The 21,210-nt window shown below is 41.7% G+C and overlaps 1 protein-coding gene across 2 annotated transcripts in view; it reads left to right on the top strand.

Annotated features, from left to right (window-relative positions):
- CAPZB (capping actin protein of muscle Z-line subunit beta) overlaps positions 1–21,210 on the top strand; it is a 153,615-nt gene that overhangs the window by 55,863 nt on the left and 76,542 nt on the right. For both annotated transcript variants that reach the window (XM_037828345.1, XM_037828344.1), the window contains exon 2: positions 9,976–10,065. In XM_037828345.1, coding sequence (XP_037684273.1) covers positions 9,976–10,065 — 90 coding nt within the window. The remainder of the gene's footprint in view (positions 1–9,975; positions 10,066–21,210) is intronic.

Genomic DNA, 21,210 nt, shown 5'->3' on the forward strand with positions numbered 1-21,210 from the left:
TCAAAATTGGTTTGCATTTTGGATGTTTGGTATTTTTAGTAATAATGATTAATTTGGAAAATAATGATATTTTTAGTAATGATTAATTTGGAAAATAAAATAAAATTGGAAGATATGTAAATGTTCTTAATGGTGCCATTGTTAATTCTAATGTAGAATTTTGTTTACAATTCTATTTTTTTCATAAATCCAGCCCCATTCTTTAAATTTTGACTTGTGGCTAAACCATTAGCAGATGGAAAGCACTAAACTATGTAGTAAAGAGATTTGTTTTCTGGTCCTGGTTCAGTTGCTGTTTGGTTAAGCGATAAGTCTAATTGGTTATGGCTAAGTCTAGGCCTCAAGTTTTCCTCGGCTTTTAAGGAAGCAGTTGTTTAGATTGTTTCTAAGGTCCCTTTTAGTTGAATGTTTTATGATTCTGTGTTTTAAAAACTGGTGAGGTAGGGAGAGGCACACCCGAGATAAAATGCTCCATTTCACCCAGCTGGCTCATTAGCTGAGCCAAGAACAGTGCAGGAGAAATCTGTCAGAGAGCTCCGGAGCAGTGGAGTCGTCAGTTGCCATCTGATCTGGGTGATTCCTTCTGAAAGTCGTCCCTTGTGCTTTGTGTACATCAGAGTCATAAAAACTAGGCAGTAGTTGCCTTTATGTTGAGTGCTGATTGGGAATCAAGTTCAGTGCTTAGAACAGTAGTTGATTGGCAAGCTTTCCGAGGAATTCGGGCTCGGGGGTCAGGTGGCTGAGTGTTCAGGGTGGCTAGAAGTGGGAGATGCAGGGGCAAGCAGGCATCTGCCTTACAGGCTAGGTAGGTGAACACCAAAGTAAACTCACACTTACTTGTCTTGCTGAGCAGTGACCTGGCTATTGCCAATTAAAATGGATCCCAGGTTGCTAACTCCTTATTTAAAAGTTTTGCCACTCCACCAAGTTCACCAGATGAACTTTGATCCCTGCAGAGGAACCATTCTGTAATGTTCTACAGTTAGAGGTTCTTGTGTAAACATTGAATCTGTTATCCAAAAGCTTTTTTTTTTTTTTTTTTTTTTTTAAACCCAAACCACAGCAAAGGTATGGCTCCAGCTCATGAGTGTGACTCATTTCGGATCTTTCACTTCCTGAAGAGGATGTGTAAGGGAAAAATCTGCTGATGGTTCTTGTAGTGTTTGACACAGAGCCTTTATGTAGGTTGCTAAGCTTTGCTCTGGAGTAAATATACCAGGGAGAGGTATGTGGGAATTCTTGTTGCTGAGTAGGGAGTTGAGGTAGTCTGGGGACTCTTCTAGGGCTGTACCATTTGTCTAGTTTTGATGGGTTTGGAAATACCAGTGAATAAGGAGAAGGTTAAATGGTGGAAATATTGCTTGGTGGTATCCTGGGCTGGAGAATGGAGAAGTGGATCAGAGGGCCTCAGAAAGAAAGTTGAACAGGGAATAACTAACATACAGATAAAAGGGAAGAAGAGCTTTTGTGAACGATTATGGCATTTGGTCAGCGCTTCTATTTTCTGTCCAGAAGGCACTCACCATTGTCCCATGTGCTCCATCATGCACAGGGCAGGAGTTTGTGTGTGGCGAGTGCAGTGGAAGCCTGCCCTCCTTTGAGTGTACTTAATGACTTGGAAACTGAAATCATACCCACCTACCCTTCTAGAGACTCTTGGCAGCCCCAATGGAAAACCTGTGTCAAATAAGGGGAAAATCGGGGAAAAGGGCCCTTGGGCACCCAAAAAATGTTTGCATAAGTCCTAACAGATCAGCCATGTGCTTTACTCTATGGGAGGGTCCCAGCCATTTATTAAGGACAGGAGACAATGGTGCTGGGCACTGGCTTGTTCTTGTGGCCCTGCAAGGTGATTATTAGGCCCACTCATGTGTTTTTTGTTTCTAAGAAAACAGGTGATGTATTTAGTTCCTCTCAGCAGGTTAAATGGGAGAGTAAGAATTATTATATCATATCTGTGCCTTTAGAATCTTATACTTTTTTGAGAAAAGGATGAAAACTGTGGACCCTCAACTTTGAAAAAATGTGCATACACACACTAATCTTTATGCAATGTTAAGGTGCTCACAAACCCTTTGAGCCTATTTGTGGGCCCCTGACTCTGGACCCCAAGTAATGAATCAGTGATTTATTCCTTCTCTTAAAGCCTTTTTTTTTTTTTTTTTTTTTAAACCAGAAGGGGTTTCTAGTTTCCCAACCCATAGCCAATTGGAAGCAGCATAATAAATAGATGAACAAATGTATCTGACAGCCTGGCAGGAGAAGCAGAAAAACTGAAAATGGACATCCAGGAGTGTATTCCAGGAATAAATGTTCAAATGTTCTTCAGCCAATGAGATATATGGTTTACCTGTGTTGGTCGCATTGTCCATGAAAACTTGGATTGTGTAATACATTTTAGAGCGATTGCCATCTTTTAGGATTAAAAAAAGTTGATATTTTGGTTATCTGTAAAAGTCACTTGGGAACTCCCACATCCTCAGTGATGATGGAATAACTGGAATGTCAGCCACACTCTGTGTAGAATGAAAATGATGTAGTCATTCTTTCCTGACATTTTCCCTGGCTGTCCTCTTCCTTAGATCATAAGCTCCTTGAGGGAAGGGACCACATCTGACTAGTTCAGTCCTGGGTCCCCAGTTTCCCATGTGCCACTCACATAGTTGTTCAGTGAATGAATCAAGCAGGAAGGTAATGTGGTGTGTGGTGGAAAACCTCTCGACAAGAAGATAGCGGGTTCAAGTGCTGATTGTGCCACCAACTGTGTGACCCTGCAGAACTTTCTCTGAACCTCATTATTCAGCTGTAAAATGAAGGGGCAGGCAGGGCTTAAAGGAACTTAAAAGGATAGAGAATTTTTTAAAGATGAGACTTGTAATGGGGGATATGTTTCCATCATGATCAGAATGACATTGGCCCAGTACTAAATTGTTCACTTAAACTGGTTAATTTTATGTTATGTGAATTCCACCTCATTTTTTTTTTTTTTTTTAAATGACATTGACCTAGCAGTAGGTAGACAGTAGACCTCAAAAGATTGAAGGAGTCTTGGTCTGCCAAATGGACTTTTCACTATGGCTTTGATTCACTTGATATGGGGTATTGGATTTTCCCATGGGAACAAGAAGTCATCCAAAGGGAATGACTGTGTTTGTGTTTGGTGAAGCTTCTCCCTCCATGTGTGGTTGTCATCACTCTTTTCCTCCCAAAGGGATGGAACCAGAAGGCAGTCAGTGGAAGAAACACTTTTCTTTTTATTAATCCAAAATGTGCAGTTTTCCAGAGTGACCTAAAGATGAGTTGTTGGCTGGGCTGGCCTATGAATCTTACCCCAAATAGCCCCCAGCACAAATTGTTCCTGAACCACATGGCAGAAAACAAATTCAGCTTTTAAACAAAGTTTCTTGTTGGGTCACATATTATACAAGACAAACCATCGTTAAGTTAGACTCCATAAATTTGCGATAACTCAGCCTGTGCTCCAGTGAAGTTTACCTTTGTGCCATCTATGAAGTATTTGCTAAGCCTCTCAGTAATGTAAACGAATAAAGGTCTGGATGAACTTAACGGACTCTAAAGGCCTTGAATCTTTGGTTGGTTGTTTATATGTAGACAGATGCTATGAAGTAAAGATCTGCCTTACCCAGTCACTAGAGCAGGCCAAGCAGGAGTTGGGCTTGGAAACCTATTAACATTTGAGTTACTGCTTGTCCTTGAATTACAAATACTGTGTTTTAAAAGGACACCCACAAACTGTACACACTAATTGAAGTGGTGGCCCCAACTAGAAAACTTCATCATCTCAGACTTCTTGGGCTTCCTCCCAGTTTCCAGCAAGTAACCATGTCCTATCTGTTCTCTCTTGACGTCTTTGCCTCTCCTCCTTACAGCCATACCCCTGCTTACGGTAAACGCCCCTTTCCCCAGGTCCTCCTGTCCCTGGTCACCACAGGTATCCTTCCGTATCAGTTACTACTGCAGTAACAAATCACCTCCAAACCAAGTGACTTAAAACAGCAGAAATCATTTCACTATATGATGGTTTCTGTGGGTCAGGAATTCCGGATAGCCTTAGCTAGAAGGTTTTGGTGGGGACAGTGGGGCCCTGGGGCACCTGAGGACTGGCCATGTACCTCTTGCTTCGCATGGCCTCGGTGTCTACTGATGTGACTCTTCTGCTTGCAATGGGCTGGGCTCCTGACAGCATGGCACCCTTGGGGCGGTTGAACTGCTTCCATTGCAACTTGGGGCTCCATGCATGAGTGTTCCAGCAAGTGAGGGAGAAGCTGAATCACCTTTTATGGCTTCGCCTCAGAAATCACTTGGGGTCAATCCTGCTGTGCTTCTGGATAAAAAGTCACAAATGTTCTTCCAGTTCCAAGGGGAGGGGACACCCTCAGTGGGAGGAGGATCAGAGTCATACTGTAAGAAGAGCATGTGGGATGGGAAATATTGGTAGGACCATTTTTGGAAAACACAAACTGTTTAGCCTTCTGAGATGCAGCTGTGTTTCTGTCACTCCCTGGGGAAAAATCTTTAGGTGCTCCTAATCCCTCAAGGAAAAGTGGTTTAAAAATTTTAAAAGGCCAAAGAATATGGCACAAAAACCTGTCTATAGAGTAGATAAAAGCAAAAGTGTTGTGGGAGAAGTGAGGACTGGAACTCTGTGGAATCCAAGTGGTTAGGAAACCTCTGCCCTGTGAGTGGTCAGGTGTAGCCCGGTCCCCTACGTGAGGGATGGCACGTTGAGTGCCCTCTCCAGTGCTGTGTCCACCTGTCCCCCCATCTGCCCTTCCTCACACTCCCGCCTGGCTCAAGAGCCTGGCACTGTGTGCGCTGCAGGCCCCTCCGCCACTGCCTAGTGCACTCCTGTTTGGCTGGTGAGAACCAGCTCATGTACCCCTTCTTCTGAAAAATCTTTTGGGGTTCCCTGTGCCATTATGTATCTTTATTGTAACTTTTCTCATATTTGTGGGTAGGTTCGTCTTGTACTAAACTTAGAGCTTATCACAGGTTGGGCCATGTCCTAGTCTTTGCATCCCCACTAGGGATTGCATAAATTTTATTTGATGTTTCCAAATCAGACTTTGCCCTTTGGTTTGTTTACAAGGCCAAGTTTTACTGTGTGCAAAAGATTTCATGACTGTTATCAGGTGTCTGCACTCTTTAGCAAGATTTTTCTGAGCTGTAGTGTTTTGACTTATTTATTGTGCTGAAAAATTGTTCTGGTCTGTGTTAACAGTTGTTTTACTTGTGGCAGGGTGATTTATGCCAGTTTTGTGCTTTCTCTTTAAGTCATGAGAAAAACAAAACAAAGTTAAACATTTTTGACCTCAGTTTATATACTAAAAAACAAAAACAAAAACCTAACTACCCTTTGGAGCCTGGCCCAGTTTCAAGTGGGTAACTGTCTCTTCCTTATTCTTTGACTTCCTAGATTCTTCCTTGTTTTTTGTCCTTATTGATTTTGACTATGCCATAAGCTTCCTGAAGACAGAGACTTTGTGTTCACCATTCATCATTGAAAACAGTGCTTGTTATCTAGGAAGTGCTCCAAAAATGCTTATTGATGACTAATTGAACGGGCAGAGAATTCTGGAGACTGAAGTTGAAATTGTGGTTCTTTTACTATTTACCTTTTAACTTGGAAAACTTCACAAGTAGAAGTAAGAACTGGTAAAGCTAATTTTGTGAAGGGGTGTCTAGAATCAGTTGACATTTTGAAGGAGCCTCCACATGGAGACCTCTTAGTCATGAGGTGAGAGTTTACAAAATAAACAGAAAGCCAGAGGTTAGGGGAAGGAACCAGATGGAGGGAAATCCTAGGAAAGTAATTGACACATGAGGTGCAAATTAATGTGTCATAAACTGTGCCCTTTCGCCTGTGCCTTCTGAGTCCCATTGTTGCACACATCACTCTGCCTTCTGACCATTTACTCTTTAGTGGCCAGCTTGTTCCTTGAGGGTTGGTGCCATTCATCTGGCCTCCATTAGGGTTCACACTCAGTGTGTGATTGTGGAATTGAAACCTAGTTGTGGGCTTCCAGGAGGCTGTAGAAGAAAGTGATGGTTGTACACCAAGGCTGAAACCAGGAAGATGGCTCTGAAGGTCTGGGCAGCTGGAACCCAGTGGAGTGTGTCTGCACCTGGAGGAGGATGGAGGGCACCATCCATTTAGAAGGAACCTTGGAGGCCATCTGGTCCAAGTCGCAGACCACAGGTTAAGTGAACAGCCCATGTGTTGCACTGACATTGTGCAGATAGGGCAGGCACTGGGCCCTAGACCTCTGAATCCCAAGTCCTGTCCTTGCTTGCTCCTGTTTGTGTTTTTTTACTACTGCCTTTAAAAAACAGAGCTATCAGAAAATTACAAGGAATGTAATAACAAATATATGTTTTAAGCAACATGATATAATGAATGCAATACCCTTGAGGCCACCACTCTGTGCCAGAAGAGGCCACCCATGGTAGCCTCTTCCCTCACAACCACTATTCCTACTCTTCTGAATTTTGAATTTATTGTATCCTTGTCTTGGCTTTTTAAAAAGCCTTGCTGTATTAGTTTATTTAGCATACACACTCACATGTATGTCTGAATAGTAGAGTTCAGTACTGCTTTTTTTTGAGCTTTATAGAAGTGACAGCATTCCAGGTAGTCCTCGGGACTGGCTCCCCACCCCCCGCCCCCGTCATTCTATTTCTGGGGTCACTGTGTTGTGGCATGTAGCTCTAAGTCATCCGTGCTTTCTTCCTTCTCCCATGCCCTTTCCTGTTTCGACCCCGTAGGGTTTGGGATGACTCCCAAGCAAATGGCTTCAGTTAACTAATTTTAACTTTTTTACAAGCCGTCATTAAACTTTCTCATGTTGCTTCACTTGTGGGAAGCATTTAGTCATTTACTAATTTAATGACAGTTAAACATCTTTAGCCCTAGAAATTTGTAGTGAAACATTTCCAATTAAGATTAATGTTAGATTGCATATATAGTAACAGAATAAAAAATTGTTTAAAAATCCATGAAACTACACTACATAAACCATGAACCTAGGTAAAACCATGGACTATAGTTAATCGTACAATCATAAAAATGTGTTTTCATCAATTGTTAGGAAGTGTTCCACAGCAATGCTAAGTGTTCATAATAAAGTGGTATATGGGACTCCTGTATTTTATGCATAATTGTTCTGTAAGCACACAACTTCTCTAATAAAGAAAAAAAAGATTGTGGTTGATGAAAAATATGTTACACCATTTTGCAATAGTATTTTAGTGCTTTCAAGTAGCTACTGTTAGACGGAGGCCTGCTGGGAAGGAAGCCTTTCTTTTGCTGGTGCCCTTGGAGGTGATGCTGTGATCACCATATTGAGTTTGGGGTGTGAACAGGCTCTCTTGAAGGGTTAAAACAGTTTCTTCTTATGGTGACACTCTCTGGTCAAGGTGTGTATTTTCTGTTCCTTGATGGTACACTGTTTAAATTGTAGTTAATCCAGTTTGAATTCCACTGTGTTCTGGATTGAAGTTTCACATTAGCTAATGCTTATATCTCAGTTGCTTTTTCAGTTCTCAGGAAGATTATTAATATCCAGGTGAGAATATTTTCCAAACACCGGAAATTCTTAGGGGTTATGAGTGATCTGTGCATTAGAATTCTGTGTAAAGTGTTGCTGTGCATGTGCAGTTTTCTGGAGAGAGGGGCCTGAACTTTGATCGGGTTCTGGGAGACTGCAACCTCCAGAGTGTTGAGAATGATTGTTGACACCAGGGTCTCCTTAGCCAGGTAATTCTTTGTGGTGGGGACTGTCCTGTGCATGTAGGGTGTTTAGCAGCATCTGTGGCGTCTGTCCCTTCCTACCCACAGATGTGACATTCACAAATGTTTCCAGGTTTTGCCACATTTCTCCTGGGGGTGGGTAGGGGATGAGCGAAATCATCCCTGGTTGAGAAATGCTGGTTTAGACCTTTTAACAAGTTTGACTTGAATTCTTTAGGGTTTTCTATGTTCTTGCACGGTCGAGAGAATACATAGCTATGTGTGGAGATGAAACACGTGACTCTAGTTTAAAGAGACAGGAAAGACTTCAGGGTTGGGGTGAGTGGGGGCAATGTTATAAAATAAATATATTTAAAACGTGTGTGTATTTACTCACATATCCTTGCACACACATATGCAAAGAAAATGCCCCAATCATTAAACATATACTGCCAGGGATTAAACATGTCACATACAATACCCTCTGTGGTAGATAATATACCCATTTTGGGATAAATAGAGACTCAGAGGTTAAGAAACTTGCCAAGGGCACAAGATAATGAATAGCACATCTGGGAATTGAATATAAGCTTCTCTGATGTTAAATCAGCTTAACTGTGTCCTCTACCCTAGATGTGGTAGTGTTAAAATGTCTTCCTGTGCCAACGGCCAAAACCCATGTCACCCCGTGACCTTGGCTGACATGTGTTGGCATAGAAACGCATGGCACAAGTAGGGAATTCATGGTTGCTGGATTGTTTCATTAAGCAAAACAAGTACTAGGGTTTCTGTTTGTGTGTGTGTGTGTGTGTGTGTGTGTGTGTGTGTATGTGTATGTGTTTTTCCTCTTCAGGGTAGCCAGTTTGTCATGTGTCCTAGAATAAATTGTCACCAATAAATATCTGGAGCAAGGGACAAGCTTTTTTTTTTTAAACAGCCTGTCTTATATGCATATCAATATCTGAAAATGAAATCAACTCCAGCTAACTTAATGTGTTATGTCTGTGGTGACTATCAAGGGGTCCTTGCCCCACAGCCTGTTGTGGTTAATACACCTGCAGTGTAGATGGTAATATTCAAAGGCTGTATTTTATTACAGCCAAGTGTGGTATTTCCAGGATCACTTTATGTATTTTGTGAAGATGCCTTCGCCTGTTGATTTAGGGCTTTTAAAAATCCTGAAATTCAGCAGGGCAGATTAACAGATAAAATCAGATAGCATCTCTGTTTGATGGTATTGGAGATGCCATCTGCCTTCCTTGCTGTCACCTGCATACAAAGGGCTTCACCGTTTTGCATGGCCCACCTTTCTCCCCTTATTTCTTGTTGCTCCTCTTGAGGGCCAGCCTTCTGTGTTACAGCACACTGTGCTGAATTTACTTTGTACCTTACCAGTTTTGCCCCCAGTCAGTCTTTTCTTTCCTTTATGATTTTTTCTATATATCTATGGTGACCAGCTCTCAGGTATTTGTGGTATAAATATTAAATGAGGAAGGCATTGTTAAGCACAGTGCTGGCATACAAAGGTGCTCAACAAATGGGAGTAATTTTTCTCATCCCAGTCCCCCATGGCAGCATCGGCCATGGTTTATTGCACTGGCAGAGTCCGCCTTGCCAGCTGAGCTCCTTGGCTCTGACAGAGTCTAGTCTTAGTCTGGTTTGCACAGGGCCTGGCACCTGGGAACATTTACCAAGCTTTGGTTGAATGAATGATGTACTTTTAACCTTTGTGTGCATTTTGCTACTTGGTCTTTGCTTGGCTTTGTTCCTGGCTTGGAGTTCATCAGAGAATGTGGCCTGGTGATGGTTCCTACATTTATATCCAGGATATAGCGAAGGATAAAGCCTAATCTGCTACTTAGGCATGCTTACCATGGAACCATTTGGGAGTCTCAGTACATCTGCATCTACCATGGTCTGCTGAGTAGAAGAAGGAAAGCCGATGAGGTTTGGAGAGGAGGTAAAAAGGGGGAGCTTTCTGAACTCTCCAGCCTGCTTCCCACTGTTTTGGTATCTTTTGAATGCCTCCACCTGAGATAGAGACTGCTTTTAGAGATGGACTAGTCAGCCTTCAGGGCCATAAGCACACGGAGGTGTGTCATCACAGTGGTGCTTTGGCTATAGAATACCCCAGGTGAGCAGTCCTGGAAGAATGCCTTTTAAAGGAGTTTTTGATGTTTGTATTGGCAAAAATGGCTTAGGCACTTTTGTTTCTTCTTTTGCAGAGTGATCAGCAGCTGGACTGTGCCTTGGACTTAATGAGGCGCCTGCCTCCACAGCAAATCGAGAAAAACCTCAGCGACCTAATCGACCTGGTATGTGTGCCTTGTTCATATGGTTTCATTTGGGACTGTGGTTCCTAATTGTTTGCTTTTGTGTAGCTTTTTCTGTGCAGAATTCAAAATACACAGGAAACCTCCCTCCAACCAGAAGCCAGAAAACACCACTGGGCTGTGAGATTCCTCTCGACAGAAGGATGACTTCAGTTATCTTTTTCTAGAGAACCATCTATGTTGATAAAACCCAAAATAGAAGTTCTAGAGTTGATTACAGTTCTCTCTACCCTTCCCCCTACCTTGTCTTCGGGGCTTCTAGAAGCTTGCATTTAGGCATGGTGAGGGAGATGCCACACACATCCAACAGGGTTTCTTCTCCTTGGATACACTGCTTGCTAGGTACTTCAAAGCGACATAGTAAATACATAAATGTCCTGTGGTGTGTCAGTTTTACCTGTTTGGGGAAAAAGTGTGGGATTATTTAATTCATTAGTAAGCTATAATGTGCTCATATTAAAACATATACTTTATAGAATTATTTAAAATCTACATACATTAAAAAAATAAAACTAGAGTTGGAAGAAATTCCTTTCTTAGAGCTAGGCCATTTAGGACTAGCAGTTCATTTTGTGTGTCACTTCAAGGGGAAGCTTGAGAGGTGCTGGCTCTCCCTCGCTGGAGTTATGTGGAGGCCAGCCCTAGGGCCCGTCTACCTCATGCTTTTGAACCAAGAGGCCATAATAGAGTCCTGTCGTCCAGAATGGGTTGGGGAATTGGTGTTGTCATCAGTTTTGTTTTTGTTTTAATTGATGTATGATGAATGTCAAAATGGAAATGGAGCATGAGTTTTCAATGAATTAGGATCTGGTAAAGCATGCTTCATTACAACTTTATTGACATACTTCAAAAGCCTCTCTTTGATGAATTGTCTGGCTTCAAGGTCCTTGCATGTACTGTATGTATGTAAGGGAAGTTAGGCTGGTTTTGTCCTGGATCCTTTGACCAATCCTAGAAATTACTTCTTTGAATGTTTTCCTGTCATCAGTATCTTTTTCTTCTCTTGTTTTCCCCAGGGATAACAGTTTTTCCTTTTCCTTTTCTTTATTTAACTGAATTTGCAAAATTCTGGTGATTGGTCTGTATTGAGTGTACTGTTGTGGCTCTGAAGTTCACATGGAGTTTTAGTTTCTTCCCAAAGCTATAATTTCAGAAAACATACACAGTTATAAGTACATCCAGAAGCAAAGTATCCAGGCATTTGTTTCATGTGATCTGGGATAAGTCATATGTTTTCAAGCAGCTAATGCACTGCTTGGTGCAAATTGCAGTCATTCCTCCATGCTCACCTGCCTAAAATCATGAAGGGGAGGTGGTTGTTTTCAAGAAAAGTCTCTAGTTTTAAGACTGACAAGAATGCTAGAATTTGCCAGCATTCTCCATGAAGGGGGTGGCCTTGCTTGGATGTTGGAGCCAGAGAACTGTAGGGGAATTTATCTAGTCCACCAGTGGTCCGATTACAGAGTAGTATTAAAGAGAAATGTGGAATATGCTTGACAGCCTGGCCAAGGCAGCCCAGCTTTTCTTGTCAGATCAGCTTTCTTTTTTCTTTTTTGTTCCCAACATCAGAGCTTTTGCTGCCTTGGGATTATTGTGCATGCTCTGATTGGTGGGAAATGACCTTCCTTTGCAGATGGCGAAAAATCATTTTTTATACATTAATCTCATTGTACTAGAGTGAAGCCAGCTGAAATATGTTAAGTTGTTTCAAAATTACCCACATGTCTCTGCGGGCCAAAAATCATACTATGTGAAGATGCTCCTTTGGCTTCCTAAACATTGACCTTCTATGGTCGACTCTGCACTCTGGCAACAAGTGTTGAATCTTTTCAGCTGGGGTGTATTTTGAGCCCAGAGCTGAGGAAGAAGTTTGTTTCTACAAATTGGCACCCAGCAGGCCATCTGTCCTTTGCCTTTTTAAGAGCAAACCAAAAATAGCCCTAAATTATTTAACCAGGCAGAAAAAAATCTCTGCTTGCAGATCATCAGTCATTTCATTTTTTATTCCTTTTCACCGTCTTTCCTGTAGTCACCCATTGGTGACTACACTCGGCTCTTAGGTGTCCCCAAACTTAACTTGAAGTAAGGGGAAGACATCAGAGCTTGGAAAGTACCCAGACCATCCCATCCAGGCCTTCTGGGTTAGAGGTGGAAGAGGTTCCTGATGCTCTGACCAGGGAGTTGATAACTTGATCGGTTTTCATTTCAGCATATTCTTCGTTTTAGCAGCCAGAATTGCCCTCCAGAAATAGAAAAGGCCAGCTGAGTTCAGAGCTTTGCACTGTCAGCCTCAGCAGTACCTGCACATTGAACAGCTCACAGAAATTCTCTCTATCTGTTTTCCAGGCAGATTGATGTCTGGAAGGAGTGTGAGGCCTGTGCTGCTCGCATTTGACAGGCCACAGGGCTGTTGTACTGGGAGTGCCTTTATATATTTGGGGACTCAGCAGACAAGTGGTGACCCACAGCTTGTATCCGAGAATGTGCTTTCTGTGAAGCAACCCAAGGAACCAAGCTACACACATTTGTGATTGCTTGGTGAAATTATAGCCAACAATATATTTAATAGTTCATTAGTACTGGTTGTCTATCTGATGTCTGCTTTTCTAGTGGTTGAACCAGTGAATCTGGAAATTGTTTGCCCAGTGACAGCTATGTGGAAAGAAGCATAAAGTTTTGTTCTGCCCCCAAGTGATGAGAGCATGCTCGACCTAGGACGCAGGACCCCATCCCTGCCCTCGGGGAGCTTGAAGGCCAGACTCGATCCAGTTTATCTGTGTTCTGAAGTGAGGAGGTTTGCATTTTCCTCTTGACTTGTTTTCCCTCTATCATTGCCATTTAAAGCAACCTCATACCAGCATCTTCTCTTCCTCTATTTCAAAGGTAACGTGTAAAAATTAATCTTCTCCTTTCTAAAGGGGTCTCGATGCAAGTGGGGGAAAAGGTGGATTCAGGCAACATTTATTCAGCCCTTCCCATGAGTCAGGCATTGTTCTCCTTGGCCTCTTTCCACAGGTAAAAAGGCAGAGATCCTAAAACTTCATCCCTGAAAAGAATGGCCTTGGTGTAGGACTCTCAGCCATTGGTCATTCACCAGTTAATAAGCTCCAAGAAGGATGAATGACCATCACAAACTGTAGATTTAAGTTATTCTTTGTACAAGTATTTATTGAACATCTACTATGTGCCAGTCACTCACTGTTCTAGGTTCTGGGGTTACAATGGTGAACAAGACTGAAGACCTGACTCCACAGAGTTAACATTTTAGTGGGGAATTCAGGGAAGATTTTTGGAAGAAAGAGGACTTGGCTGTGGCCTGCTTTGCACCCCATATATGTTTTGAACAGGATAAACAACAGGTGTAAATATTTTTACTTATGAGTAAAAGTGTAATGGGCTCTTTAATTTTTGTGCCCAGCAATCACGAAGTTTTTGCCCACTCCTACGACTTTTGGTAACTACCCTTTAACTAGTCTGCTGCTGATGTGCACCTCAGTGTTCCTCATATTCTCTCCCCAAAGTATTCCTGATGGTACAGGAGAGCAAATACATATCTTTGGAGTTTTGTGGGCAAATCCAAAAGTGGCTGCTTTGAGCAAAGATTTTCATGATCTATCTTTTAAAAAAATTGCATTCCAATTTGTAACATGCAAGATATTTTAATATGAAAATAATGCTTTCTGTACCAAAACCTTGAGTCAAGTTGATGCTCCCAGAAGCTGAAGTTTGGTGCTGTTGACCCTGGGGCATTGCCTTGCCCTCTTTGCACGCTGGCGCTTTGTGATCTTGGTTGGAGAAGCTCAGCTGGGTTTGGTGGCTGGGTCTCCCGGTGGCTTTTAGCATCCCTCTGCCTGGGCCCCAACACCAAAGATGTGAGCTCCAGGGGCTCCCCTGTGTGACTTGCATGGGGTGATGCATGGGGTGTGTGCCTTATGGAGACTTGGTTTATTCTGGAGCCACACCAGGCAAGGGGGTGGGGTCAGCATGGATCCCATTCTCTAGTGCCTTGGAAAGTTCTGTGAGTTTATGTCAATTTGAGGGAACTTGGCTTCCTCTCTGCCATTCGTCCTAAAGTCTGCCTGGAAGTTTTCTCTCTGAGGCCGGATATTGTCTCTGGAGCAAGAGCAGGGTTGTGGATCAAATAATTGGTAATCATGCAACAACCCCTGCACAGTCTCTACCGGACTGATGTTTCTGAGCTTTTTCCTACAGGCAACACTGTGCTGCAGTTCCCATTTTATAAGGGGAAAAAGCATTCCAGTCAAAGGCCTCCAGCAGTATTTTAATGAACTCCATTCCTTGGAAAGTTGTGGTGAGTCTTTTCATGCGAGTGTTTAGCTCTTGGAATGGACTGCAGCTGTTGTGACTAAGACATAAGAGGACCAGCAAAACAGGCCCTGGACTTCAAGTGCTGAACTGGCCCTCTCTTCCCTGCCCTGGGCTGCCTCTCCTGGCCCTTCACGACCTCAACCTGTGGTTAAGGTGAAGACTTAGCCACCTAATGGTACATCTCTGTGTCAGAGTGGCAGGCAACTAGGCAGCCCATCTAAACTAGGACGAAATGGTGAAATGGAATGATTTGCTTTTTAGAAAGAGGAAGTGGGGCCTCCTGGGTATCCTGCATAAGCTGCTCCCCCATAGACAGGGCCAGAAGTTATTTGAAATTCTGATGAGTTCTGTTATATGAAGAACAATAGTCCTCTCATTTGGTCCAGTTAAGAATAAGATGACTTGCCACCTGCAAAAGCAGTCTGGACAATTAGAACTTGACATTGAATGAATGAATGGAGAAAAGCACAGGGTCTTATGCTTTTTCTGTGTGTGCAGGTGCCTTGGGAAGCAAAAACTGTTGCCAGGAGACTCTTATGCCATATCCACTGGTCCTGAACAGTTCTAGAACAGGAATGGTGTATTACCCATTATGGGTAGGGGCTTCAAATTCTCCAGAACCAAGTGTTTTGGAAGTTTGCTGTCTCCCATCACCTTTAATGTCAGTTGCCCAGCACACTTTTGTTATTTTTCCATGGTGATTACAAAGTTCAAAGTAGAAATACTTTGTTAGGTCTCAGATTTAGAATTTTTTTTCTCCCTTATTTTATTCTCCATGAAATGTTTTTCAGTGAATGATGTGGAGAAATAAATACCTTTGATGCACATCCATTAGATGTTAGAGCTCCTAATGTATGGGCCTCTTTATTAATACATTTCACCCATTACCTCATTTCCTCTTCATAGCCACTCTGAAGTAAGTGGGAAGATCCCCATTTTATAGATGAGGAAACTGAGGAATGGAGAATGGAAGTGACCTGCCAGAGTCCCATACCTAATATGTGACTAGGATGAGACTCCACTCAGCTGTCAGTTCCAATGCATTTGCCATTGAATTAGTGTCTTAAAAAATGGAAACAATACAGTGTGCCATTTCTTGTATGTCCTGCTGAAGTTAAATGATCTTTTCAAGTGAAACTTTAAAAGAAGTTTGTAATAAGGGCTAGTGGGAGGAGGGGGGTCACCATGGAACTTGTAAGCGCCTCAAGAAAAAAGGCTTTTAAACTTCTCTTCCTGCCTCTTGTAGTACAGAGCTCGCTGTGCAGATGGTGTTCTGTCAGAGCTTGATGAGCAAATGGTATTGCTGCTTGATTCAACTCAGCCTGGCTGTTGGGAACAGTGGGCTCAATTGGAACAGCAGTGCAGAGGTGACGCCCCTTTCCCAGCACTGCCCACCCCACAAGACACTCCTTGTATCGGGTATTTGGGGGAGGGGGAGTGCTTTTTAAAAAAGCATTCTGCCCAAATATTAGTAGTATGTGTTCTAGTTTGCCAAGGCTGTCGTTTGCAAAACACCAGAGATGGATTGGCTTTTATAAAGGGGGTTTATTTGGTTACACAGTTACAGTCTTAAGGCCATAAAGTGTCCAAGGTAAGACATAAGAAATAGGGTACCTTCACTGGAGAAAGGCCATTGGTATCCGGAGAACCTCTGTTAGCTGAGAAGGCACGTGGCTGGCATCTGCTTGTTCCCAGGTTGCGTTTCAAAGTGGCATTCTCCAAAATGTCAGTGTCAGCTTTCAATGGCTGTCTTCAAAATGTGTCTCTCAGCTGCAGCTAGTGAGCTCCTTCTGTCTGAGCTTCTTATATAGGACTCCAGTGATTTAATTAAGAGCTACTCTGAATGGGTGGAGTCCATATCTCTGTGGAAATTATCTAATCAAACGTTTCACTCACAATTGATTGTGTCACATCTCCATGGAAGCACTCAAAGGATTCCAATCTAATCAACACTAATACATTTGCCCCCACAAGACTGTATCAAAGATGATGGTATTTTGGGGGACATAATACATCCAAACTGGCATAGTATGTCACTATTTCTTCTTGGAATTAAAATAAATCTTGAAATACTTTAGAAAAAACAATGCAGTGTAAAAACTAATGGGATGGTTCAATAAGGTAACTGACTTCAAATTAAATATACCCCAATCAACATATACCCCAGCATAAACTAGTTAGACTATGTAAGGAGGGGAGGCAAGACCAAGATCCGTTTTTTGATAGCAGATGAACTAGCCCAAGAATAAGCTTACCAAGAAACATGCAGGCTGTGTGTGGATTTGGCTGCAGAACTCTGTGCTGAGGGGTGGAAGTGAATGGCAGGCCAGCAGCAGCCCTGGCTGGAAGGACTCAGCATCGTGAATTTGCCTGTTCTCCTCAGATTCATTCACAGGTGCGATTTGGCTAGACATCTCTGGAGAAAAAGGAGGGGTGGCAACTTCCGCAAACACATATTAAACCACATCATAAAACTCTAGTGATTAGAAAGGTCTGATATTTCATGGGGATATAGAGAAAATCAGAAAGGTCAGAAATAGACCTGGTAATATAAGAAGTTAGGTACTTTACCAGTGGTATTGTGTCTGTGAGGAAGCAATTCAATAACTTTGTTGAGATAACTGACAATTTTTGGAAAAAGCAAGTTGAATATTATTGTACAGCATGCACTTACATTCCCAATGGATTAGTGTTAACTACTAAATGAACATTGAAAGAACCAGAGGGGAAAAATCAATGCTGTTTGATATTGAAATGGAGGGGGTATATATCATATTCGCAAGGAGATGACTATACACAAGGAGATAGCTTTGACTACCTGCAAATTTAACTTAAAAGTTTAAACAAAACAGTATTAAAAAGCAAACAGCAAAATCTGGAAAATATTTTCATCTTATGGCAAAGAACATATCTCTTTTAATTTAATACATTTTTTATTGTGAAATTTAACATATATACAGAACAGTGATGACTTTCAAAGTATGATTTAACAAATAGCAGATTTCAAAGAATGTTATGGATTGCAGTTCAGCAGTTTTAGTTATTTCCTTATTGTGAAATACGACATACATGTAGAAAGGTGATAACTTTCAAAGTACAATTTAACAAGTAGCTATAGAGTAAATTTCATAGAATGTTATAGGTTACATTTCCACCATTTCAGTTACTTCCTTCTAGCTATTCTAATACCCTAGCAACTAAAAAAAATACATTTACATAAAGATTCAGTATTCATAATCCTTTGTTAAATCCTACCTTGTCTGTTGCTACCCCTTCCTTTCGTTTAATCTCTTTCTCAATCTTCAGGGGTGTCTAGGCAGTGACTGCCCTATCTTGTTCATATTGAAAAGGGGTGTCGACAGTATGGGGAAAGGGGCTGCACCTGGTGGTTGTTCTTAAAGAGACTGCTGCCTCTGGGTTTTAGGACTTGTCTGGCATAGGTACACTGGTGGATTTAAGTTTCTGATAAACTTAGGGAGTGAAACTTTTATAGAATCTCAGATAGGAAGCTGGGTATTTCAGGACTACTGTTGGTTAGGGCTTGGCATACTGTGACTATTTGGGATATTTAGCTGGAGCTTGCACGAGAGAAACCTCCAGGATAGCCTCTCGACTCTGTTTGAAATCTCTTAGCCACTGTGACCTTATTTCTTTTCCTGCTTTCAGTCAAGAAGGTATTTTCAATCCCTTGATGCCAGGGCCAGACTCATTCCTGGGAGTCATGTCCCACGTAACCAGGGAGAGTCACTCCCTTGGGAGTCATGCCCCACATAGGGGGAAGATTAATGAATTTATTTGCTGAGTTGGGCTTAGAGAGAGAAAGGTCACATCTGAGCAACAAAAGAGGTTCTCTGGAGGTGCCTCCTGGGCATAATTATAGGAAGGCTTTGCCTCCCTTTTACAGCCCTAAGTTTCACAGGAGCAAGCCTCAAGATTGGTGGCTTGACTTATTAAGTAGGGGGTTCCTAACTTCACGTAGCATATATTCTGTCCAAGATAAACAGTGTCTCACATTATCTTCACTTAGTTGTACAGTCGTCATCACTCTTAATTTTAAACAATTATCATAACACAAAACATCCCCAAGTTCTTATCAACTGCTAATTATTCATCCCTAGTATTAATGTAGTGCTAGTAAATATTATAGACTATTAAATATAGTCTATAATATGTAATGGGTAGTTTTTCAATATACCATTCTGTCGTTAACTCTTTGGGCCAGCGTCATACCTTAGAAGTATGTCATGCAAACACTTACTTATATTTTTAGTGCTACTCTGTGGGTTACATGTCTTTAAACAACCACTTTCTATCAAGTTTGCCTTCAGTGTGGCACTGATACTTACAATCCCATTAACGAACCACCCCTGTCCATTCCCATACCTTTTAAATTCACCCTCATTACTATGTCTGTACATATTAGGTTATCATTCTCCCTTCACTAGCTTCTGTCTTTCTAAGTTCCCTATAGTCTACATTATAGGACACTTATATTGTTTGGGGTGTTCACATTAGTGGTAACATACAATATCTCTCCTTTTGTATCTGGCTTATTTCACTCAGCAATATGCCTTCAGGGTTCATCTATGTTGTCATATGTTTCAGGACCTCATTCCTTCTTAGTGCTGTATAGTATTCCATCATATGTATATACAACATTTTATTTATCCACTCGTCTCTTGAAGGACACTTGTATTGTTTTCATCTCTCGGCAGTTAGATGAACAATGCCTCTGTGAACATCGGTATGCAAATATCTGTTCATGTCACTGCTTTCAGAGCTTTTTAGTATATACCAAGAAGTGAAATTGCCAGATAGTAGGATAACTCAATACCCAGTTTTCTGAGGAACCGCCAAACTGTCTGCCACAGTAGCTGTACCATTATACATTCCCACCAGGAATGAATAAGGTTGCAGATTCTCCACATCCTTTCCAGCATTTGTAGTTCCTTCTTTGTTTGAATGCAGCCATTCTTATTGGTGTGAGATGATATCTCATTGTGGTTTTGATTTCCATTTCCCTAATAGTTAGTGAAGATGAACGTTTTTTCACATGTTTTTTAGCCATTTGTGTTTCCTCTTTGGCAAATGTCTTTTCTTATCTTTTGCCCATTTTTTAATTGGGCTGCTTGTACGGTTGTCGTTGAGTTCCAGGATCTTTATATACGCAATATATCAGTCTCTTATCAGATATATAGTTTCCAAATATTTTCTCCCATTGTGTTGACTGCCTCTTCACCTTTTTGACAAATTCCTTTGAGGTACAGAAGCTTTTAATTTTGAGAAGGTCCCATTTATTTGTTTTTTCTTTCATTGCTTGTGCTTTGGGTGTAAGGTCTAAGAACCTACCTCCTAATAATAGGTCTTGAAGATGTTTCCCTACTTTTATCTTCTATGAGTTTTATGGTACTGCTCTTATTTTGAGGTCTTTGATCCACTTTGAGTTAATTTTTGTATAGGTTGTGAGGTAGGGGACCTCTTTCATTCTTTTGGATGTGGCTATCTAGTTCTCCTGGTCCCATTTCTTAAAGAAACTGTTCTGTCCCAGCTCAGGGGATTTGGGGCCTTATCAAAAATCAGTTGACCATAGATTCTGGGAGTCTCTTTCTGAACTCTCAATTCGATTCCATTGATCAATATGTCTATCTTTGTGCCAGTACCATGCTGTTTTGACTACTGTGGGTGAACATATCTCTTTTAATCTTGAGAACACCTTCTGAGGTTATTCTGTTATCGTTCCCTTTTGGACAGATGAAGAAGCAGGGGTTTCAGGTCACCAGAAAGTAATGGTGGAGCCAGGGCTCTTCACCACTGTGCTGTGTTGCTTCTGGAAATAAGAAAAGTAGGAATACTGTGTGTGTGTTTTGTTTGTTTCCTTTTTGTATTTTTAAAAACAGGAGCCAGGTATAGGGGACGAGATGCAGCTCTAAACTTTTTGTCCTTACTAGTAGTTAGAGAAGTGCAAAATAAACAAGGTAGGATGGTTGAACTAGCCTCCTTCACTGAAAACCCTGCTTAGCAGATGGATTACATTTCTTTTTGCACTATAACCTACATGTTTCCTGACGTTCTGATGAAATTTGTTACCTCACCTTGACGTTGAGTCTTCCCAGGGAAGGACGCTGACCAAGGTCATTATGGAAACTGACATCTGAATTGCTCTGTTTGGCTCTGTTGAGGGTGATTTTTTTGGCATTTGTTTTCAGGGGCTGTGTTACTGGGTAGTGTGCCACATTTGGAATTATTCTTCTTGTAACGACAGGAACAAAGAAACACCTCCTTCCTCTTTTATGTTTTTTTATGTTTTCCTGTTCCGGGATAGGGTACTTCTCTGGGAGTTTGGGGTTGGACATGTTTGCTGAAGCATTTGCTTCGGTCATCTGGCGGGCACATCTGAAGTCTTAAGACTGAAAGTATCTTTAAGGGCCTTTGTCACAACTTCCTTTAATCTGACAAAGAGTTGCATATTGAATTCAAAGAAATGTTCAGTGTAGGCTTTTACCGTGGGACCCTGGTCCTCCACTACTGGATTCAGTTGGAAGAAACATGGCACCAGCAGTTACCCCCTGAGAACTTCACTGTCCATATTGGCATTTGAAAGATTCTGAGAAGTCCTGTAGTTAAAACAAACAAAAAACAGAACCTGTTTTCTTTTTTAATTTTTAAAATCTTTTTTGATGTCCTGTGGAGTTGGACATGGAAAAAAAATGCAGACAGCCATTTGGTGACTTGTGACCAAATGAAGGCCCTTAAAGCTAACACCCTTTGGGGCTCAGTAGATACGTGTGACCTCCAGTC

The sequence above is a fragment of the Choloepus didactylus genome, chromosome 2 (genome assembly GCF_015220235.1).
Source record: "Choloepus didactylus isolate mChoDid1 chromosome 2, mChoDid1.pri, whole genome shotgun sequence".
Lineage (NCBI taxonomy): Eukaryota > Metazoa > Chordata > Mammalia > Pilosa > Megalonychidae > Choloepus > Choloepus didactylus.